The 24481-nt window shown below is 43.8% G+C and overlaps 1 protein-coding gene across 3 annotated transcripts in view; it reads right to left on the reverse strand.

The window, feature by feature from the left end:
- Positions 1-1671: 1671 nt before the first annotated feature.
- ehbp1l1a (EH domain binding protein 1-like 1a) overlaps positions 1672-24481 on the reverse strand; it is a 31552-nt gene continuing 8742 nt past the window's right edge. Inside the window, exons 2-15 of one of the 3 annotated variants that reach the window (XM_034105487.2) lie at positions 13147-13204; positions 11799-11894; positions 11170-11223; positions 10878-11056; positions 10248-10387; positions 9330-9398; positions 8492-8719; positions 6718-6885; positions 6182-6382; positions 5903-6043; positions 4875-5120; positions 4643-4702; positions 4446-4551; positions 1672-2150 (exon numbers count right to left, since the gene is read on the reverse strand). In XM_034105487.2, coding sequence (XP_033961378.1) covers positions 1703-2150; positions 4446-4551; positions 4643-4702; positions 4875-5120; positions 5903-6043; positions 6182-6382; positions 6718-6885; positions 8492-8719; positions 9330-9398; positions 10248-10387; positions 10878-11056; positions 11170-11223; positions 11799-11894; positions 13147-13204 — 2194 coding nt within the window. In that variant the 3' untranslated portion in view covers positions 1672-1702. The remainder of the gene's footprint in view (positions 2151-4445; positions 4552-4642; positions 4703-4874; positions 5121-5902; positions 6044-6181; positions 6383-6717; positions 6886-8491; positions 8720-9329; positions 9399-10247; positions 10388-10877; positions 11057-11169; positions 11224-11798; positions 11895-13146; positions 13205-24481) is intronic. The other 2 variants (XM_034105489.2, XM_034105488.2) reach the window with 2 other exon arrangements.

Here is a 24481-nt window from a genome sequence, read left to right on the forward strand (position 1 = left end):
AGATTATTCTTTTTTGTAACAATGCTTGTTGGCAATAAATCGTATCCCGTTGGAAAGCCTGTTTTCTTACCTTTCAAATGGTGCTACATTTGTGAGGAACATGCATTTGTGGGATGAGCAGCAGAGCTGGGTATGTGGGGTGCGCTCATGAAAAATGGGACAAATATCCTCTGCCGATGCCAAACAGCAGCCACTCTCCGGTCTCGTACGGCTGCCAGGAGAACTGCCATGACTGCCTTCACCTTCAGGCCCACTCGCACTGGAACCTCGACATGTGGAGGAACGTTATGTTCAGAGCACTGGAACCTCAACATGTGGAGGAACGTTATGTTCAGAGCACTGGAACCTCGACGTGCGGAGGAACGTTATGTTCAGAGCACTGGAACCTCGACGTGCGGAGGAACGTTATGTTCAGAGCACTGGAACCTCGACGTGCGGAGGAACGTTATGTTCAGAGCACTGGGACCTCGACGTGTGGAGGAACGTTATGTTCAGAGCACTGGAACCTCAACGTGTGGAGGAACGTTATGTTCAGAGCACTGGAACCTCAACGTGTGGAGGAACGTTATGTTCAGAGCACTGGAACCTCAACGTGTGGAGGAACGTTATGTTCAGAGCACTGGAACCTCGACGTGTGGAGGAACGTTATGTTCAGAGCACTGGTAACCTCGACGTGTGGAGGAACGTTATGTTCAGAGCACTGGAACCTCGACGTGTGGAGGAACGTTATGTTCAGAGCACTGGGACCCTCGACGTGTGGAGGATACGTTATGTTCAGCGCACTGGGAACCTCAACATGTGGAGGAACGTTATGTTCAGAGCACTGGAACCTCAACATGTGGAGGAACGTTATGTTCAGAGCACTGGAACCTCGACGTGTGGAGGAACGTTATGTTCAGAGCACTGGAACCTCGACGTGTGGAGGAACGTTATGTTCAGAGCACTGGAACCTCGACGTGTGGAGGAACGTTATGTTCAGAGCACTGGAACCTCGACGTGTGGAGGAACGTTATGTTCAGCGATGAGTCCAGATTCTGTGTACGGCACATGGATGGTAGGGTCCCGGTGTGGAGAAGTCGTGGAGAACGCCTTGCTGATTGCTGCACCGATAGACTAGGAAAAAAAAAAAATCAAACACGTGTGGGATCATCTTGGGCGTGCTGTCCAGAGTGACCAACACAACCACGTTGGCTGACTTGGGACAAATGCTGGTTGAAGAATGGGATGCCATCCCACAGCAGAGTGTGAGCAGGCTGGTGACAGCATGAGGAGCAGAGGCTGTTGTGGCTGTGTTTGGTTCTTCCACACGCTGCTTGTTAAATGAATCAATTGTTAATAAATACATTGTTGCCAATAAGTCTCGTTTCATCAGACTTTAATCATCCAATCCACCAAACAACCCCCAACAAGAGTCAACAGAAAAAAGCTGTTTGGCATTGGCAGAGGAGATTTGTCCCATTTTCCATGGGCGCAACCCACATACTCAGCTCTGCTGCTCATCCCACAAATGCATGTTCCTCACAAATGTGGCACCGTTTGAAAGGTAAGAAAACAGGCTTTCCAACGGTATAAGATTGTTTGCCAAAAAGCATTGATACAACAAAGAAATAATCTACCAAACACAAATGTCCTTACCTTTTGTGTTAAGTTTATTCATACTGAACTGAGATGCATGTTGAAGACAATACAATGGGTATTTAACTTACCCCAAATCCATAGTTACAGCTTCTTTTCTAAGAGTCACTTCTCTTGCTTTTGTGTCAGAGGTTGCAGCCGTTTGAGGGAAGTGCAACAAAGCTCCCTGGAGTGATCTGGAAGTAGGTTGGGGGCTGGTAGGAGTAAACGGTACATTTGTAACCAGCTCTGGTTGGGCTATTGGATTCCCTATCTGAATGGATATCTTGGACTTCTTGTGACTTCTTGGGTTATCCAGGGCCTCCTTGACTGAAGCAGATGTGTTAACTTGAGGATCAGGGTTTTGCTTAGGTGCAGTAAGGGAGGGAGGTACTGTTGGCTGGATTCGTGGTAATTTCATTGTTGGCAATGATTCTGTTTGATCCATCTTTGTTGTTGGCATCTCAACATAGTTAAGCCCTGGGGTTACGGGCATTCTGGGGCTAAGTGGCAGTAGTGAGGCCATGCTCTCAGGTCTGAGGGACAAACAAATGAAGATCTGAGTTATGTTGCTACGTCATCAGGAAGGTCCCCACGGCAGTAATGCACTCCATATCCAGGCCATGTGTAGTCACAGAATTCCACAGAAGCGAACAAGCAAATTAGCAATGTGACATGGGACCACAGAAGGAATGGCCAGTCCTTGCTAGGCAGCAGTTTTTAAAAGTATAATGTTCACTCAAAATGCACGGCCAGATCACTTGGAACGTGCTTCATCAACATGACTTTCACTGGGGTGCTCTCGTTTATTTTGTAACGTTTAAAGAATCCTTTTTAAAAATCGCATAAACTATGTTATTATTTCACATGCAACTGAACAAGCAGCGTAACAACACGTCTTTTGTATGTTTTGAATATAGAAGCAGCTCAACAGAGAGAATCAAGGTCTTGCTTCATCAGATTTACAGTGAAAATAACAAGATATTTAAAAAATATATATGATGTAAAATAAATGTTTATATCTCGTTTTTAAATGCTATGTATTTGAGCTTAGCATACTTCTTATTTGCTGTCTTGTTGCCGTCTGAGGTTAGTTTTCTATATAACGTAACAGAGTTCTCTCGTTAACGTAATTGAGTTTGAGACAAAATCATTTGTAAGATTCCCAGAACTGCTTTCAAACCAAACAAATGAGCAGTGTGTTTGTGTGGGAGTAAGTGTCTGATGCCAGAACTGCAAATCCAAGCCTGACCAATGAATGGCGAATACATGCCAAAACATGCTACACTACATCAGCTACCTCTTTAGCTACTGTACCTTTGGCTAATTCTGTTCAATGGAACTGAATTAGCATTTTACAATCTATTCACTTCAGAATATATAGTTGGCTCTTCCCAAGCCAGTGACTTGGTTTGGTTCTACCACTGTTGCACTGTTCAGGTAACATGTTGAACTAGTGGCAGCTGTGCATGCTTACATGGCATTTCATACAAACCTGCACACAACCTTTCCATAGTGGAGGGAGTCATTTGAAAAACATCCCTTTGCTTTGATCCCATTATTTACCGTCTCCTCAAGCTGACAACATGTTATCTGTTCAGTCTCTTGTTTGTATAAATATCAGGTCTGCTGTGACAGCCCCAGGTACCAGACTGCCCTGAACAAAGTGTGTTGTGCTTCACTTGAATTAGGATGAAGGTTGTAGACCATATTTCACCAGAAGTGAGTGGAATACATCAAGACAAATCATCTCTAACCTCATAAACCCGGCCCAGCTCAACCTCAGATTCAGAGACACTGTTTGTCAGACAAAGAGCATCCAGGGAAATAGCTTGAAATAGCTGTAACACTGCAATCTGCAAAAAGATGAGAGCCACTTAGTGCAAACTTTAGCCTCCACACAGAACCAAGTTAATAGGTGTGTCTGTGTAGGGTCAAGCAACAAAAAGAACCCATGTCAAGATAGAAAAATGTTTATCAAAAAGAACCATTTCTCTCAACATACAGGCACTGATTATCTCCTATATCCCATAGTTGGCAAATGTAAGTATGCAATAGATATATCATACGAGACATTATCATGTTCGAACTGCAAAAAGCAATAACATGCAGTGCAATTAACGTTAAATGGAAATCATGTTACTAAAGGAAGAGTCTACCCCAAATGCTCTAGCATTGTTAAATACACATGGCAGCAATCGGCTGTGCAACGCACTTCTCCAGGATCAATGCAAGAAATGCCAAATCGTTGTCCGGCGAGACAAAGAGAAGTCTCATTGATCAGCGGAATGGCATCACCAGTTGTTTAGTTAAGCTTTACACTTTGAAATGAATAAATGTCGCACACCGTTGGGAGGAAACAACCTTTATTTATATTTGGGTTTGTCCCTTCCCTGTAGGTCGGATGTGTGCATGTAAATGGTCTGCAAAGGCTACAATCCCCGTGTTCCCTCCAGAGGGAGTTTCTCTCCAGGTTACAGGGGGTCCTAATATCGTTGCTCTTGGGGTTTCACAAAATCCTGCCTGTTAGACATTTGCTGGTAAATAATTTTGAAGAGGCTCCAAAATGTGAGACACAACAACGCCACATTGAGACAGCCTTTTGGACCCTATCCCTATTCTCAATCAAACTGCTTCTTCCAATGTCTCAAATAAACAACCCTGCTCAACTAATTACATATGCAACCCGTACAAAACATCCAACATCACACATTTTGAAAACAAGTGTTGGAGTATCAGAGGGTGGATTATTCCTTCGTAGCCATGCCAACCACACCAAATATTCAAAACACACCAAACCAGATCAAAAGCAACCTTTTATATGAACTCACTCTGCTGATGCCTTAACGACCTCGGATCCAAATGGTGCGTCTCTTGTCCGCTCTGAAGCCCTGGAAGACTCGGTCCTAAAGCTAGGCGGCAGTCTGGGATCAGGGGCTGAACAACAAAGGCAGTTTTGTTCGAGTTAAAAAGCTGTGTTGTCCATAAAAACAGTCACTTCTTCTACTCAATGTGTGTTCAAGCTCACTTGTAGGTGTTGCAGACTGGTTGTCCTCTTCGTTTAACGTACTCAACTGTCTTTTGAATTCTGAAATCAAAAGAAAACATCGAAGAGAGATTACACATAACAAGCTTGAAGTGTAAATGCGACCATGTTGTGTTGTGTCTCTGCTGTCATGAGGAGAACCAGCAGGGGGAGACATGCGCTCACATATTGGTGAGGTTTAGTCACTCAGTGGAGCTCCCTTTTGATTGTGTACCTGCATCTTGGTCACTGTGAGAAGGCATGGCGGCTTGGGAAACATGAGGCTGAGGAGGAGGAGGAGGAGGAGGAGGCCCAGAGGATATGAGAGCAGAAGGAGGCCTGAGAGGAGGTAAGGGCGCCTGCAGGGCAGCAGGGACCTGGGGTCTCCAGCACGGAACACATGCAGAGCCTCCTCCCTGGAGCCTCTGCTCTGAAGAGGGGCCAGGGGCCACAGGGGCCACAGGGGCCACAGGGGCTGGAGCTGACGGAGAGGAACACGTGGGAAAGAGGAAGAGGAAGAGGATAGAGGGAGTTGAAGATGGAATATAAATGACACATAACTAAAGTATATTTAGCTAAATAAGTTCAGCAAGCATTTTGTCCTGTGTTGTTTTCCGTAGCAGTCACTTAGCTCCGTGAGTAGCTAGGTAGACTACAGGTCGTGCAGAGCATGAACACGTGTGCAAGGAAGCAGCACGTGAGGGAAGGAGCAAAACAAGGTCAATGGGAGAGCATGGGATGGGTGACTGTTGCTATCCCTCTGGAGAACATGTGAACCTCTGCAGACCAGTTACAGCCTAGAGCAGGATAGGACCTCCTTAATGTTCCCCTTAACTCAGTAGCTTCCTAAAAACAGCAGGCCACTAAAGCTTTTAACAAACGTCCAACTGACTCAAACTGTCCGATTGTATGGGACTATCTTCAGCTGCGGATTGATCCAACGTTGGTGTTCTAGTGAGTATTTAAGGCAGCAGGAAAGTGTACGTGGAATTGAGTCAAAGGGGAAATACAGCATGTGAACAAATGTAAATCCAATGAGAGTCAAATCCTGACTGTTCCAATCCACTGGGCATCAAATGAGCAGTGCATCTAAATGAGTCTCATTCTATCTGAGGTCCTCCTCCTCGTCATCATGATGATGATGATGATGATGTAAATATAAAGGCCATGTTGGCACAGGAGAGGAGCAGCTGGGTTTCGAACAGAGCAGAGGAATGACACACAGGTAGAGCAGTGTGCTCTGGGTTAAAGGTGGAGCATTACATGGCGTCTCTATCGGCTTTTTCTGTGGCACTGCAGGCTTTCCAGGGTCCTTGGCAGAGAGATGCAGGAACTTAGGAGAAATGGCAAGTTGTGCGAGAGGAGCCTGAGATTTAGGAGGCCTCCATTCACTCTGCCAGGAAGCTGCAAAGAGAAGGGAAGGAGGGAAGGAGGGATGGAAAGAGAAGGGAAGGAGGGATGAAGGGATGAAGGGGGAAACAGAAGTGACAGGTATTCGAATTGGAAGGTGGGAGCTAGCCTCTGACAGGACCCTCGCTGTACCTGTCTCTGGGGCCGAGGGCAGGCTGGTGGGCCGGGTGAGGCCAGAGCCCGGCTCCCCCACTGAGAGGGGGCGAGCTCTGGGGTTAGTGGGAGCAGGAGGCAGAGGAGGCAGAGGAGGCAGAGGAGGGCAGGAACTGAGAGGAGCTGAAGATGAAGCGAAGGAGGAGAACGGAGAAGAAAAGGAAGGGACACTGGGACAGGCTGAGAAAGCAAGACAAATGAAAGAAATAGAGAATAATCATTTGTATTAAAAATGCACTTAAATGAATGTCATAGCCGTGTAGAATGGGCAAACATGTACATGTGGCCAGGGTGTCATCCCGTCTCCATCACAGCATAAAGACCCGAGACAGATCAGAGCTGAATGAAGGGCATATCTTTCAATATGAGCTCATGTCCTTCTTCTCTGTTTAATGGGAAGCAGCTTGAGTCCGAAAAGCTGATCAAGACCATGAACGGCACCATGTGGATTCCGTCATTTGAATAGTCTTGTCGATTAGAAACAATCACATTCTTTGTATTGAATGATGTAATACCTGTTTGGGAGGTACCAGGGGAAGTGGGAGTATGTAGAGGTGGATCAGAGGGTGAGGCAGAGAGGAAAGAGGTGGCTTTGGGGGGGGTGAAGGTGAGAGCTTCCAGGCCCTCAGCTGGAGTGGAGCCACTGTGGAAGCTGTGGGGCCTCCGCGGAGCTGAGATGGGCCCTGAAGAGATGGCAGACAGGAAGTGGTGGAAGTGAGAGGAAAGGGGAGAGAGGGAAGACACACCCAGAGACAGGAAGAGGTAAGGGGAGAGAGGGAAGACACACCGGAGACAGGAAGAGGAAAGGGGAGAGAGGGAAGACACACCGGAGACAGGAAGAGGAAAGGACATCACTCAGTGTTGTAAAGTAAAGCCACAATGTAGGCAAGCTTTCCCTGACAGACCACCGGTCTTTACTGGCCTGACAGCAGAGGTGGAAGAAGTACTCTCTACTTCTCTACTGAAGTGAAAGTAGCAATACTGCAGTGTACAAATACTCAGAAGTGAAAGTCCTCTATTCAGAATGTTTGAATTCAAAACTACTTGAAATGAAAGAACCTGTTATGGAAAGCCCCAGATATTTGTTTCATTATTCTTTTTAATGTATTCCAATTATTGGTGCAATAATGTGTTCATCGTTTCAATGTTGCATTTGGTTAAGGTGGGTTTATGAATGACTGTATACACTAACCTATAATAATATATAATAATGTGTGTTGATTTATATTTTGTATTAATAACCTAAATCTGGAAGGTAACGAGTAACTAAATCTGTAAAATAAAAGTAGTGGAGTAAAAAGTACAACATTTGCCTACAAAATGTAGTGCAGTAAAAGTATTAAATAGAATAATGTAAAAGTACTCAAGTACCAGTAGCCTACGTACCTACATGTCCTACTTAAATACAGTACTTGAGTGAATGTCTTTATTTGCATTGCACCACTGCCTTACAGCGTGGGTGGTGATGGAGACCAGCTCAACACACATGGTCTGCGAGAGGCCATTGTTACGACACCGTGGTTACTCACGGAGACAACGACTGCAGGCTGGAAGACTCACATTGAGGGCATTCCAGCTGATCAGCCCGACGGGACACGACGATGACAACATATTACATTACTCCAGATCACATGGACTTGTTCTATTCATTTGATTCCATCAAGCAAGGTGTTACATGACACTGATGTCTGCATGTGGAGAAGAATCCAGATCTGATTAACTCTGATTTGAGGCCAGTTCCAAGTCTAAATCAAACCAACCAAACGAGCTGAACTACAGGACCAGCCAGTTACGATGCACACATGATATGGTTTGTATCCTAATGGTTTCATACATTTAAAAGTGTCAAAATCAAGATAATGTCAGTGTCAAGCTCAAAGAAATACATTTATATTGCTGTTTTTATCGTAACATCAATTCAAACTCAATAATGTCAATTCAACGTGATGTCCTTTTAGCTGCTGCAAAGCCCTGATGTGGAAACCCTGGTTTCAAGGGTTGAGCTATTGACAGCAAATGGAAGCAGCTGGGTACACATCCATTAGAAACTGGTTTCAGTTTAAAAACATCAGCAATGAATGACTGGAAATGAACATTTGAACTACAGTATGTACATGGAACCGATGCTGAGAAACGTTATCAAATATATATATATACATATCTAATATTCCTGGAAACCATACACACTGAAAAAACGTTTAAACGAATTAAATTCCACAAGTAACAGAGAAGTGTAGGACCATCACATCTGACCCTGAGGGACCACACAGGATGAGGAATGTCTGGTACCTGATCCGGCAGCGGGCTGGAAGATTTTGGGAAGTGCAGGAGGGTGAGCACGAGTGAAGGCTGGCAGTGAGTAGGCATAGTGGGAGGGCCGGGCCTGGGGGGGGCCAGTGCTCGGTGGTCGGGTGCAGAGAGAGGATGGAGCGGGGGGGTCTGGGGCTTTGGGCAGAGGAGGCTGAGATGGGGCTGAGATGGTGGAGGAAATGCCAGAGGTCGCTTTCCAATCCATCTCTGAGGATGAGCAGAATGGAAGGACAGGGTGAAGAGAAAAGATGGAGAGAGGGATGAAATGAGGAAAATAAGAAAAAGGAGGATGGCAGAGCAGTTGAACACAGAATAGATGGATGAAAGTGGAGATGCAGGAAGGAGTTGGAAACACACGAGAAGGTGAGGGGAAGAGCAGTGAGATGGACAGTGAAAGTAGGTATGTGTTTATTGTTGGCTTTTCTGGCAAACATTAATATGTTTTTAATATAAACATATTAAATAAATTAAACGGATGCTTAAAGGGGCCCGACCATGCTTTTGTGCTTGTCCCTTTCCTGCAGTGTGCATGATGAATTAAGATGTCTTGTGTGCATGTAAATGGTCAAATCCCTGTGTTCCCTACAGGGGGAGTTTCCAACACATTGTACGTGATAGGCTAAGGGGCGGGACATCTGTAAGAGGTTGACCAATCACAACAGAGGGGCCAGCTAACCCATCAGAGCAGCCTGAGACAGTAGAGACACCACACACTGATATTAAGTTGCACATTAGCGTCATAGGGCCCCTTTAAGATGAAACAAGGTGCAGGTTGGCGATCGGAGGTGGCACGGTGGATCCGTGGACACACAGTTACCTGCAGGACCTGATTCCATTGCAGGCCTCCAAGCCACATCATGTACTCTCATGAAAGAAGAAGCAGAGGCTGTTAGGGGAAGAAGGAACAGGAGACAAACAGAGTATGTGAAAAGGGAACTGAGTTTTGAACATAGGAAACAAAAGGGGAAGCAGCGGGAGAGGAAACAATTGAAATGGAAATATAAAAGGTGAAAGGGAGATCCTTAAAGTTAATAGAGATGACGGCACACATTGTAGTGTTGAAGCTGCAAATGACCGTGCACACATTCCCCGGCTTCATCTGCAGCAACACTTTGTCTGACACACTCCTTTGGAGCACGTGCAGCAGAGCAGCCGCTGCCCAGCGTCCACAGGCTCGGGCTATGTGTGGAGAAAGCAATGATGACTAGGAGTGTTTAACCTAACAGACAGCATTCAGTCTGTTGAGCATGACCATACAAGACGGGTGGAGTAGTACGTGAGATGAGTTGCCAACAGACAGGTGGACTGACAGAGAACACACGCACATCATCCAAGCCCGAACAAACGATCAACAGGCCAATGGGGACTCAAATCTGGCCTTTGAGCAAGCCAGGGTGCCATGGATAAGAAATGGTACGGGTCTTGGGATTTCATTAGAGAGTAGAGAGTGCACAAAGAGACTTGTTACAGCCGGCAGCTGGAAAGCTGGAGGTGTGCACGTGAATAAAGAGAAGCAACAGAAACATTGGGTGAAAGCTTCTCATGTTGAGCCAGGACTGACCGAGGCCTCCCAGCTGTGGCTTAATAACCCTGGGGATCATTGAGGAAAACTCAGACCGCGTCAGTCCTGTTTCAAGGGTCGCTTCCTTCCCTTTACATCTCACTCCGCTCGTATCAGCACTTATAGCTCATCAACTTTAAGTGGTTGAATTAGGACCTTCGGTATCAGTCTCACCTGTGACATGAGAAGCCGGTCCGAAGCTGGCCCTCCTCTCCTCGCCACCTTCATCATCACTGTCTGCAAAGTCATCCAGGTTTCCAATGTCACTCTGTTTCATGCTCAGCAGACTGGCCAGACTCTGCATGTCCTCGTCTCTGTGGAGAGCAGAACAACACATTACATGACTCTCGGGATCTTGCCAAGTATACTTGTCTAACATCCAGAACATGTCTTAACACGTACATACTAACTGAAGAAGTAACAATGCACTGAGACACAGGGTCTTGTTTTAAACAACGCATCTGAATTATCTTCAAAGACTGCTTTTAAGTTGTTCTGGCTTGTTTTGCAACACAACATTTATTGATTCTGGTAAATATAGTTCAAAATAAGTTTCCCCAGGAAATGACGAGATATTTATTACGTAGATATCCCGTCTTATTTCAAGAAATCTTTCCAAACACATGTTCCATTGTTCTATCGGCAGGTTGTTGTACTTGTTTTTGGAGCAGCATTTATTTCAGTGTAAGGAAAATCCAAATCGGTATTAATATTTTAAAAGATTGATTTAAATTCCGGGATACAATTTGACAATTACTGCTTTTAGCAGGTGGTATTGGATATGCTTCGGAGCTGATGACTCACGTGGCTTTGCCCTCTTTGAGGAAGACGCAGGACAGGTTCAGTTTCAGAGTGGCCTCCACCACTTTGACGGACATCGGTTTGAGCTTCAGCGTCACATCGTACTGGGCCGGCGTGGCACTGGCAAACTTCTTCATGTTGACGTCTGCCGATGCCAACACCTTCCTACGGCCTTTTGTCTCCTGTAAATAAAAGCAATGAGAAGAAAGTTCAGCACAGAAACATGTTCCTTCCTTCGTATTATGTTCTGATTAAAAGTGAATTCAGTGAGAAAACCCCGATCCTGCAGACTCACATTTTCAATGACAAAAGTCCAGTCCTTGTCCTCAAACTCCTCGGCAGTAGGTTCCTGTTGACACACAAATAACACACACTTCTATCAGTCATCCAACAATGTATAGCTGCTACCGGGGATGGAAGAAGTATTCACATTTTTGACTCCAGTAAAAGTAGCGATACTCAATTGTAACAATACTCTGATACATATACAATGCCTGCATTCAAAGTCTTAATTAAGTAAAAGTACAAAAGTATCCGCAAAATGTACTTGTTATGCATAACGGCCAATTTCAGACTCACATATATTACATTTTCATATAATGATAATTGATGCATTAATGTGCTCATCCCAGCTGGTGAAGGTGGCGCTAATGCTTCAAATAGTGCTGCTGGATATCTAATGTCAACGTTTATTGAAGAATGTATTTATTTTTTGTATTAGTAATAATCTGAATCTGAAAAGTAAATATGAATTAAAGGAGTCAGATAAATATAGGGCAGTAAAAACCACAATACTGGTTGCCACAATGTAGTGCAATAGAAGTATAAAGTAGCATAACATGGAAATACTCAAGTAAAGCTCTAGTATTAGGTACTTAGTTATATTAAACGACTGAATGCTACTCCTTTGATTCAGCCTCTCACCTTGAAGAGTGTGACGTTGATGTCCAAAGTCTCTGGAACCTGCCACAGCACCGTGCCTCTGTAGGGGTCTTTGATGCCGGGCTGCCAGCTGTGGAGCTGAGGAACAGAACACAGACACAAAGGACTCGGTCTCTACAGCTGGACTGAGACACGTTGCAGTAATATTACCATTAAAGAGGTTTCATATTGTTGCTTTCAGCTAACCTGATGCAGTAATGTGAAATCTGTTGACATTACACATTTAATTAAAGTCAACGTTTTTCAGTCGGTATTTAAGCATTTGCAGAGCGCACTTTGAACACAAGACTAAGGTGTATACTCTTGGAAGCATGCAAACAAGAACACATCTCATCAAATGTTCACTCGTTATGGAATGATATCCCGCGAGTCTTGAACCAGCCGCGAGTTACTCTGCAAGGCTTAGCCTGTCAGGGGGCTTTCACCTCTCCTCTCTTTCTCTTCTTCGGGATTCAGTCGTGTCCGCCTCTTTTTGCACTCATGTCCAAAGATGTATGTTAGTAACTATTCATTTTATACATAAACACATGCATGTTTCTAACATTTGGACTGCTAATATAGCAAATTCATTGTCTTTGTAATCTATAAACTCAACACCTATTTCAGGTCTGTCCAGGAGAGGGCTCCCTCCTCTGTTGCTCCCCTTTCATCTTTCCCTGTCAATAGTGCGGGGGTCTACAGAGGGTGCCGTATGCTGATCAAGTTGGGATTGATTGATTTGAGGTGATATGGCCCTACTCTACCTCCTAGTTGGCTCAGGAGGAAATGATCATCTACTGGTAAACTGTGTCCCTGCGAGAAGGTTCTAACTGTCAGCCGCTGACCTGCAGGAGCTGCATTCATTATGACGGAAGCAACAGGAGAAGTCATTACTGATGCAATCAGCTAGGAGCTATCTATACAAAGCATCTTTTTATAGACTAATGGATTATTGCACAATCGTTGTGATGGAGTAAACTCAACGTAATGTAAAAATGAACACAATTTGGTTATAGATATATATCCTGGTGGATGACATGTTAGTGTCCTTTGTGAAGCCTAAAGCCATCACAACTCTACTTCTAATTAACCATAGTACTTATTTTAACCCAAACCACCATTTTTTATTTAACAAGTCATATTTAAATTCACAACGCTGACCACGTGTTTAAAGCGTGTCACTTTGACAGCGTGTGCCGGTCGGTGCAGATTGGCCCATACGAAGCATTATAATGGCGGTGATAACATGACAGCCATGCCATGGGCTCTTAACATTCAAGATGAAGGACATTTCAATGAGCCCTGTGAGACATTTGAATTCCTCTCATGTGGTTGCTCTCTGCTTCCTCACCTTCGTGCCGTGACGTCTGTTCCTCCTGATCCACACCACTCTCAGTTTGTCTGGTTGCCTGTAATCACAGAAGAGCACAAATACCATTTGAGTGTTTTCCAAGTGTTCCTTAAATCACCTTTTCTCCAGACACCAAGGTAGAGTTTCCTTTCACTTTGACTGCTGTGCAAATACATTGTAAATGTCAATGGTAAAGGAATGCATTTATATAGCGCTTGTACAGTCTTTAAATAAAGTTCTATAGTAAAAAGTGACTAGACGAGACTGGGCTTGTTACTGAACCCCCTCTCTTGTTCACTCCTTTCACTATTCTATACATATTTCATATTGAATAGTTCACTTTTTAGTGGGTTAGAATATTGACATGTGTGACTTCTTTGATTCATAATCATTTTAGGGCTATCACTGACACTGCTTGCAAGTCAAAAGCAGTGGACATAAATAGACAGGCAGACAGACAGACAGACAGCGCGCGCGCACACACACACATACACACACACACACACACACACACACACACACACACACACACACACACACCGATGATGCCGAAGTAACAACATACTGATACCGGTTAGTAAAAACCATGAATTAATGCTTTGACCAGTCTGCAGACGGCAGGCGAACAACCCTTTTAAAATGTGTGTTTTCTAAATGGAGCTTGGCTAAGCTAACGTTATATATGCTCCGACCGTCCACACTCACAACAACGGCCTATACAGACATAAATAAAGCAGCGACTGTATTCTCCATGACACAGACAGTCTGTGGTTTGTACTTGTTTCACTTCTGTCTAGTTTCTGAACAGATATGAGGAGCTGTGAGCTCTGAGGGCTAACGGCTAACGGCTGTGTTGTTTTTCTGGGGCGCTCATTGAAGATGACGTCACGGCTCCGCCTACACTGCGTTACTATAGTAACTACCCCAGTTCCTAAACTGTAATGGAAGCGCAGCATTAAAGTGAGCCGGGCCTAATAAGGCCTAACCAAACCGAGCGAGCCAGACAAAAACCAACAGGTTCTGTAATGATTTCAGAAAATTGAATGAAATCTCCAGGTTTGATGCGTATCCTAGGCCCAGGATAGATGAGCTGATTGATCGGCTTGGGGAAGCCAGGTATATCAGCACTCTGGACTTGACGAAAGGGTATTGGCAGGTCCCACTTGAAGCAGCCTCAAAAGAGAAGACGGCCTTCGCCACCCCCACAGGGCTGTACCAGTATACTGTGCGTCCCTTCGGGCTTCATGGAGCACCAGCCACGTTCCAGAGACTGATGGACAAGGTCCTGAGGCCACATCGTGAGTATGCAGCTGCCTATTTAGATGACGTTGTGATCCACAGTGACTCATGGGATAGCCATCTCATAAGGCTTGCAGCAGTGCTGGCATCTCTCCGCAGGACGGGCTTGGCAGCCAATCCAAGAAAATGCAAGCTTGGACTGGAGGAAGCCGAGTATCTGGGCTTCACCATTGGGCGGGGCAACGTTAGACCACAAGAAAGGAAGGTTCAGGCGATCCAGGACTGGCCACGGCCGTCAACAAAGAAACAGGTGAAAACCTTCTTGGGTCTGACGTCCTACTATTGCCGTTTCATCCCAAACTTCTCCACAGTAGCCTCTCCCCTTACAGACCTGACCAGAGACTCACAGCCGCTAATGGTCAAGTGGACAGGAGAGGCTGAACACGCCTTTGAGGGACTTAAGAGGGCTCTCTGCGCACGGCCGGTGTTGGTGACCCCAAACTTCAGCCGGGGGATGATTGTGCAGACGGATGCGTCAGAGGTGGGCATAGGAGCAGTACTATCCCAGGAGGTTCACGGTGAGGAACACCCAGTCATGTACATCAGCCGGAAGCTGAACACAAGGGAACAATAAAATGGGCGCTTGAGCGCCTCCGGTATCACCTCTTGGGACGTCACTTCACTCTGGTAACTGATCTTGCCCCACTGATCTGGATGGCAAATAAAAAAGACACAAACGCTAAAGTAGGAAGGTGGTTTGTCTCACTACAGGAGTTTAACTTCTCTATCGTACACAGAGCCGGAGCCAAGCATGGGAATGCAGATGCCCTGTCCCATAGAGATGCCCTGCGGACCAAGGTCGCCTCACCTAGGCCAGAACTGAAGGGGGGGGGGTGTTTAAGGGGCTGAGAGGCAGGGTAGTGGGAGGCACCTACATTCCCAACAGGTGGCTCCACCCTCTTCCAAAGCAGTATTGGGAGCAGGTGTGGAGACCTCACACCTGGTGCTAATCACCCCCTCAAGGGAGACAAAGCACACAGAGTTGCTCAGTTGTGTGTGGCACATGGAGGGAGCAGGAGGCTCCCAGTGTGAGGAAACATTTTGGTAAGCTGGTAAGTCGGTTAGCGGTAGTGATGGCGAGATGAAGCCTTATGAAGCTTTCCAGCCAATTGGTTCTCAAAAGGGTTCATCCCATGAGGCTTCATCATGGGCTTCATTTGAACACAAACCCCCTGCTGGTCAAAGTGTGTACAACAGGCAGATTGGACATCTCAACAGTGTGCTCTATCTCATACCGAGTTCCCATTGAGTAAAGCCTTAGAATAACTCTAAACAACGAACATTAAATCATATTTTCATGTTAACAATATTGTTTTTATTCCAGTTGAATGATTGTGATTGAAAAGCCTAAGGAGACTGGTAAACATTGCAAAGAGGGATTTGTATTCCTTAATAATATTCGTAAACTTAACCATGTTGTAGCCGGAGAAAGGCTAAACCATATCAAAGAATACATTTATTAACTACATTATCTCATTTAGCTGTAGCTTTTATAAACAACAACAAATACGTGTTGTTCAGTCGTTGAACCAGAGAGCCTGCGGTCAGGAGTCAACTGCTTTCCAGCTGAGTCACAAGCACGCACACTGAGTCTCCTTGCCCCTTTCACACCAGCGCCTTTTCAGCTCCGGCTCGGAGCTAGAGCCTGAAAAGCGCCGGGTTTTCCAGTTCACACCGGAGCTGCGCCGGCTCTTAGCTCCGGAATCCGCTTCATTTCCAGCTCCAAAAAATTGTCGGCCCAGAGGCAAGAGCTTTGGAGCTAAGAGGTGACGTCGCTTACGTCTCTCTTACGTCGAGGCGTGCAGGAAACTAAACCCACCTCCCATGGGTCGACTGTCATGCCTGCCTACAAGCAGTAGTGCCTATAAACACACTTTATAAAGTCAGGCAACACTAACCAGGCTTCGTGTGATTCTGTTTATTTGTACCTTACTTTGACCATCCGTTCATTATCGATCATTGTGGAGAGAGGCAGACGTGTTGTTTTGTATTATTGCAGCTATCGGATGCAAGTAGTCAGTTTAGCTTCGGTTGCTATGCCAACATCATCCGTTTTATACCAGAGAAACTTTCATAACAGCGTTGTGATACCAAACAGTGTCAATTCAGACTGACACACATTCACTTAGGCTAAGGGGAACTGGGGATATGCATCAGCTGCTTGTGTGAGTCGGACAGTGAATACTTTAGAGCGGCCGCTGCAGTGTGAGCTAACCGGGAGCTAACGGGAGAATACACTCCCGTGGAAGAGCAGCCAGCACTGCAGCGGTCGGTACATGCCCAGAAACACATTAATAAACAATGAACCACGGCACTCTGGAGCAAAGCATAAGGTTGGAGAAGTCGTTATTCAATTTATTCTGGCTTCGTGTGATTAAAAGCAACACGAGCATCGACCCGACGCAGTTGTTGTTGTTGTTGTTGTGAGCTGCCGTAATGGCTGCCGTTGGGGGGCAAATCAGCGATGTAAACGGTGACGTCATGACGCAGCAAGGGCAGCTCTGGGGCGCCAGTGGGCGGTGTGCACAGAGCGGGAGCTGAAAAGGGAAACCGGAGCTGAACCAGAAAAGCTCCCGCTCGGAGCTAGAAACTGAAAAGCGCTGGTGTGAAAGCCGCAACTGACAACACTAGAAACTGCTGTGGAAACAACTCTCTTGCTGGTACTGATGTTGCTGGGACAGAGAGACATGCTTTGGCCATGGGTGACAGCAGTGGGTCAAACTGTGCATCGTCTCTCCGCCACTTCAAAAACAATACAGTGTTTGCCAAGAAGGTGAGGCTTATTGACAGGGCGAGATATAAACAGGGCCGCACATAACTGGTGCCCAGGTGCGCAGGTGCACCTCCGCCAAAAAAAGAGCACCGGGTCATTTGAAAAAAGGCACATTTGCGTACCAAAATTGAGAGAGAGAGAGAGAGAGAGAGAGAGAGAGAGAGAGAGAGAGAGAGAGAGAGAAGAGAGAGAAGGGAGAAGAGAAAAGAGAGGAGAGAGGAGAGAGAGAGAGAAAGATATTTGCGAGTTGCATATGAACTCAGGGTCGGCCCGTAGCACTGGCGTTATAGATGTTCTCCTAGGGCGCCAGATCTGGGGAGGCGCCGCGCTGACAGCTCTGGGAGGGAAAAAAACATTTGTGACCGTTGGTGCTCATCCTAATTTTCGGCCTTGATGTAACGACATTCATAATTAAGTAAATGTAACACCCTTTTCACCCCGGTTACACGTTTCATTCGCCCTGTACGATGCGAGTGAGCGAGGGAGAGAGAGAAGGGCGCACTGCCCGGTACCGGCGCTGTTGTTATTAGAATCTGGTGCTAGCTGCGCTAACGGATATAAGAAGAAGATGTTTCTCCAATGATGTGGAGGGAGAGTCCTCTCCTGTCAGACTGAGAGGCTGATAACTACAGCTCAGTGAGGTAAAGACTCTATAGTGTTTAGATAGTTCACTTTAGTCTAAGTTCAAACAGTTTGGTCACAATTGATGTAAACACATATTTCCAAGGCACTCCTTTATAATTATTGGGATAAACAGGTTTGAAATCATTCCAATGTATACTATAGGTCAGTAAACCAGACATATCCTTTAAAACTGGAGATAAAAAAAAGCATAAATAAATAAATGTTAAGGTAAAATAAGATATGAATGAACAACACAAATAAAATAAGTTACATTAATTTGTTATTGGCTATGGTAGGTTATTGGTTATGTTCACATACTTATTTGATTACATCCACTTGTCTAAGATGACAACAGAGACCTTCGACCCAAAACCAGCAGCTAATCGCAGACTCAACCAGAGAGAAAGAAGTAGACCTACATCATCAGCTACCATGTCTGACAGAGAGGAAGACAGTGAGGAGAACAGAGAGGAAGACAGAGAGGAAGACAGTGAGGAGAACAGAGAGGAAGACAGTGAGGAAGACAGTGAGGAGAACAGAGAGGAAGACAGAGAGGAAGACAGTGAGGAGAACAGAGAGGAAGACAGAGAGGAAGACAGTGAGGAGAACAGAGAGGAAGACAGTGAGGAAGACAGTGAGGAGAACAGAGAGGAAGACAGTGAGGAAGACAGTGAGGAAGACAGTGAGGAAGACAGTGAGGAGGGTAGTGATGACAGCTTGTAGGGTTACTGGTTGTGCTTTTCTTTTTTTTCTTTTTTGTCAGTTTATTGAACATGTCAGAAACAAAAACATACAACAATAATATATATATATATATATTCTCTTTTTTCCTTTTTTTTTCTCACTCAAATTAATAATTATAACAAAGTACAAAAAAAACAATAATAACAACAAAAAAATAATAATAATTCTCAGATAGTCTCTGTCATGTTCAACAGGGGCAAGAAGAAGCTTAAAAAAACGTTTCTGGTCCTACCCCCTCTAACATATATTTTTCTTATAAAACATTAGGTCATCGTCATCAGCGACATGTTTGTCTTGTTAATTTGTTTTTTTACAAAACAATCAGAAAGAAATTACTTTTACAATTACAAGAAATAACAACAAATGGGATTGTACAGGTCTGCTCAGTTCCTTCTCCATTGTGACCAATAGCTGTTCTAAATCGTCCCCACAGCAGAGTAGACTTGTGTCGTCTGCAAAAAGAATGGTTTTAATCATTTTTGATACTTCACATAATATTGTTAATATACAGAATAAATAGTAATGGCCCCAAGACTGAGCCCTGAGGCACCCCACATGTAACCTGCAGTAGTTGTGATGTATGGCTTTGTAGTTCAACATACTGTTCCCTGTTATGTAGGTAGCTGGATAGCCATGATAGTGCAACACCTCTAATGCCATATCTCTGTAGTTTTTTAATTAATCATTCATGGTCAACCGTGTCAAATGCTTTTTTAAGGTCCAGAAATATCCCTATTGCATATTATTTCTTTTCTATTGCCTTAGTAATGTGTTCCATAAATTCTATAACTGCAAATGATGTAGTTCTGTTTGCTCTGAAACCATATTGTTGTTCATAGAGTATGTTATGTTTGGTGATGAAGTCATTTAGTCTTGTACAGTAGATTTGTTACAGTATTTTAGAAAACTGTGAGAGCCATGAAATTGGTCTATAGTTTGACAGTACATGTTTATCTCCAGATGTATGTATTGGTATGACTTTAGCAGTTTTCATTTTATTTGGAAATACACCGGTTTGTATTGACTGATTACAGATGTGAGTTAGTGGCTATACATTCAATAATGTTTTAACTGTATACATGTCAATATCATGACAGTCTGCAGACCTTTTACTCTTACGTTTTTTAACTGTGTCAATAATTTCATTTTCATCAGTCCCTCTTAAGAATATAGTTTCCTTCACATATATATCTTTACTTTCAACACCATCACTACAACCAGTATTAGACCAGTGCTAGACAAGGACCAACATTGACAAAGTACTTATTGAAATCTTCGGCAACTGAGGTCATGTCATAAACTACTGTATCGTTTTTTGACAGAAAACTGTTTGGGTATTGTGCCTTTCCATTTCCTTTTTTAATAATGGTATTTAATACATTCCATGTGTTTCTAATGTTATTTTGTTATCCTCCAATAATTTGTTGTAATGATCCATTTTGCTACATCGTATTATCTTTGTTAGTTTGTTTTTGTATGTCTTATATTTTTGTTCAGCCTCAACTGATCCATTCTTTAAGAAGTCTTTATATAATTCATTTTTCGTTTTACATGCATTTAATATTCCCTTAGTGATCCATGGTTTTTCAACATATCTTTGTTTCACTTGTTTCTTTACACGAGGACAATATTTTTCATACGGCCCTGATATAATATGTAGAAATGATTCATAGGCTTCATTTGCATCTGGTACATACACTTTGTTCCAGTCTTGTTTAGATCATTCTTCTTTAAAAGAATGAACAGACTCTGGTGTTTTGTGTCTTGTAATTGTGACTTTTCTGGTGTCTTTTTTGATCCTAGTTCTGTATTGTTGCAAAGACTGGCAGGTGTGTCACTTGTGTCATTGATTAATATTCCACTTATTCCTATCCATAACATTTGTGAATATGTTGTCAATGAGTGTAGCACTGTGTGATGTTATTCTGGTTGGTCGTGTGATTGTAGGATATAAACTGTTGCTATACATAGAATTAATACATTCTGTAGTTGCTTTGTGTTCTTGTGGGTTCAGCAAATCAATGTTAAAATCTCACATACAAAGAGCATGTTCTTGCTGCTTGTGTAGTTATAAAGTTCAGCTAGCTTTTTCTCAAATGTGTCAATACTAGGGCTGTCAGTCGATTAAAATAGTTAATCGCGATTAATCGCAAATTAATCGCACATTTTGTATCTGTTCTAAATGTACCTTAGAGGAATATTTTTCAAGTTTTTAATATTCTTATCAACATATGAGCGGACAAATATGCTTTATGCTAATGTTCATTATCATTTGAACAATGACAAATATTCTCATGAATATTAAACACAACAACCTGGAACCTCTCTCATACAATAATACAATACAAATGGTGTGTGTGTGTGTGTGTGTGTGTGTGTGTGTGTGTGTGTGTGTGTGTGTGTGTGTGTGTGTGTGTGTGTGTGTGTGTGTGTGTGTGTGTGTGTGTGTGTGTGTGTGTGTGTGTGTGTGTGTGTGTGTGTGTGTGTGTGTGTGTGTGTGTGTGTGTGTGTGTGTGTGTGTGTGTGTGTGTGTGTGTGTGTGTGTGTGTGTGTGTGTGACTTTTCGTACAATGTCCCGCTGTCTGCTTCCTGCATAAAGTAAAGTGCTCGGTGCAGTTGTGACGAAATGTCGCTCCTCTGTTTTCATTTAAACAGCTCCTTATATCCGTTAGCGCAGCTAGCTAGCACCAGATGCTAACAACAACAATGCACGTAAGGTCTCTCTCTCGCTCGCTCGGGCCACACACACACACACACACACACACACACACACACACACACACACACACACACACACACACACACACACACACACACACCCTCCCGGTCCTCCCGATGGCCAGTCGGTGCCTGCCGGTGAGCGTGGAAGTGTGGTTCAAGCGGGAAGCAGGAGCGGGGCTGTCAGCATCAGCTTGTAGATGGTATTTTAAACCCGATGCGCTTTGAAACTACGGGGCGGCCGAGGAAAAAAATACACATGCGTTAATTGCGTTAAAATAATTAGTTGCGTTAATTTTTTTTTGCGTTATTAACGCGTTAACTTGACAGCCCTAGTCAATACATGATCCTGGTTTTCTATACACGCAGCTTATCAGAAGGTTTTTAGATGTTTTCATTTACATTTCTACTGTTATGCATTCCATAATGTTGTCTACAGCGAAAGACATATTACTGACGGATATACTTTTGTAACTTTTGTTAATATAAAGTGCAATCCTCCCACCTTTAGAATGTGTCCTGTTAGTAAAAACATGTTGTATCCCTCGATCGCGGTAGATTTTGTCAGTCTCACGACGGTATTGAGACATTTATTTACCGCGATATTCGATAGATCGTTACATCCCTATAAATCATATTGCACTAATACAGAAGAGGATTAGGGCCACATGTAGTTCTTTTTGTTCTGATATTAAAGTCAGAATTCTGTTTGAATGCATAGTTATTTCTTTGGCGAGTACAACTTAACCTTACGGATAGAAACAAATACCAAATAAGAGACGCATCCTCATAAGCCCGAATTAGAAATAAGACAAACGAATGGCAAGAATATAGAATGATCAACACGGGCAGCCTCACTCCCAACAGGACGGAATCCATGTTGTCAGTTGGCCTTTAGAGAGCTGGGCCTCCCTCTCATGTTGCACGTCTCGAAGTGTGTATGTGGGAGAGAGAGGAGTGACAGTGAAAGATAGAGAACAGAAATAGATGACAACGTCCGCCTCTCTGAACTTCACACAGGCTTAGTATCAATCCTACACCTGCTGCTGTATTCATCACAGAGCTGATCCTGGGCTGCTGCAACAGGCTGGCCTCCGGGTGCAGTGTTCCAGTGCTCAGCAGAGGGGATGAGTGTGTGCAGGGTGCAGCTTCTCAATACAGAACACCAGTGATTCCCATGTTAATACTTTGGGGGGCCCCCAAAGTATAATGGCTCCCCCCAAAGTATAATGTGTGTGTTTTTTGTTTTTTTTTACTCAGTGAGCACTCATTTGCATTTGCATTGGTGGCAATGAGTGCTCAGTGAGTAAAAAAAACTTAAAAAACCATAAATGATACTTTGGGGGGAGCCACCCATAAATGATACTTTGGGGGGAGCCACCCATAAATTATACTTTGGGGGGAGCCACCCATAAATTATACTTTGGGGGGAGCCACCCATAAATTATACTTTGGGGGGAGCCATTATACTGGTAAACTGCCTCTATGGGCCAGACCCACTTTTGGAATCAAATGATGACGTCAGTGGGATTATCTCCTTTATCAACTCCTAAGCATCCCCGGGACAACATCACTAGCCCCGCCCCTAAAAAGGTGTGAACTTGAGCCAATCAAGGACTACTACTACTAGGTTGTCCTTAGACGAGTTTGCCAACGGGTTCGCCAATCCTCACGGTCCTCCATACACCCGGCCAGCTCTGTGGAGCTTTCCACCCCCACATCCTTCCACAGCACCTCCACGTATGTACGTATGTACTTGGTAAGATGTGTGTGTGTGAAAGAAGACCACAAAAAACAGCAGTGACTGCTCTCAGCTGTTTAACACTTAAAGACCTAGACTTAATCACCAATTGTAGGTTGTCTGAAGTGCAGTGTTACTATGAAAATTCACTAGAATGCAAGAATTGAGAAAAATAAATCTCGAGTCGTTCCCCCAAAGTATATTTCATTTCTGCGGGAATCACTGAACACATATCATTTACCAACCCTCACAGAGACCTGGTGGCTACATATGTAAGTGTTGGTTAGAAGTATAAGTGTGTTTAAGCTTTCCCCAGAGGTGGGAGAAGTACTCAGGTCTTGTACTTAAGTAAACGTAGAAGTACCAGTGCGTGCAGTGCTCATTGAACAGTCGGACACAAATTGCCTAAAGTCCTTCGTCCAAGGTGTCATCGTGTGCTTTGTCAAGGAACTAAAGCAAGAACCAAGCTTTAACCAGGTCTCTTTCATTTCAAACTACCCAGTATTTGAGTTTCTTAGAGTTCACACTTAGCTAACAAAACATAACTTCACGGTAAAATCACGAAACAGTTGTTGCTAACGCTAGCCATGCTAACTGTCATAACGGTTTTAATGTTATGTTGGCAGTGAAGAAAATAAGTGTTCTTTATAAATATCAGAGGTGGGAGAAGTACTCAGATATTGTACTTGAGTAAAAGTAGAAGTACTCAGGTCTTGTACTTGAGTAAAAGTAGAAGTACTCAGATATTGTACTTGAGTAAAAGTAGAAGTACCAGAGTGTAGGAATACTCTGTCACAGTCAAAGTCCTGCATTCAAAATGTTCCTCAAGTGAAAGTAGAAAAGTATTCTCATCTAAATATAGTGAAAGACAGTAAAAGTAGTCGTTGTGCAGATTGGTCCATTTCAGAATAATATATATGATATGTTTTATAATGATTGATCATGAAAGTGTTCTCCAAGCTGGTGAAGGTGCAGCTAGTCTGAAGTACTTTGTAGACTGCAGGGTAGCTGGTGGATTTACTCCAGGTGGAACTAAAGTCTGATTCAACACTTGGTTAGATTTACCATCATTCATCCAGATCTGTAACGTAACTAAAGGTATTAAATACATGTAGTGGAGTAGAAGTACAAAGTAGCAACATGTTGAAATACTCAAGTACAGTAAAAGTCTCTCAAAATTGAACTTAAGAACAGAACTTGAGTAAATGTACTTACTTACTTTACACCACTCGCCTGATGGCTACACAACGTGTGTCTCCGTCAGTTTGAATGATGAGGGCTTAAGCTTCATCCTATGATGGAATGCTGTACGGTGTGATGAGAGTTGTTGATCATCCAGTTGTTTTGAATACTTGTACTTCGAGGTAGGTGACTTTTGTTTATCAGTAAAAGGAACTAGCTGATCCACATTTCACACATTCTTGTCATAGATAACC

The sequence above is a fragment of the Pseudochaenichthys georgianus genome, chromosome 18, assembly GCF_902827115.2.
Source record: "Pseudochaenichthys georgianus chromosome 18, fPseGeo1.2, whole genome shotgun sequence".
NCBI classification, from domain to species: Eukaryota; Metazoa; Chordata; class Actinopteri; order Perciformes; family Channichthyidae; genus Pseudochaenichthys; species Pseudochaenichthys georgianus.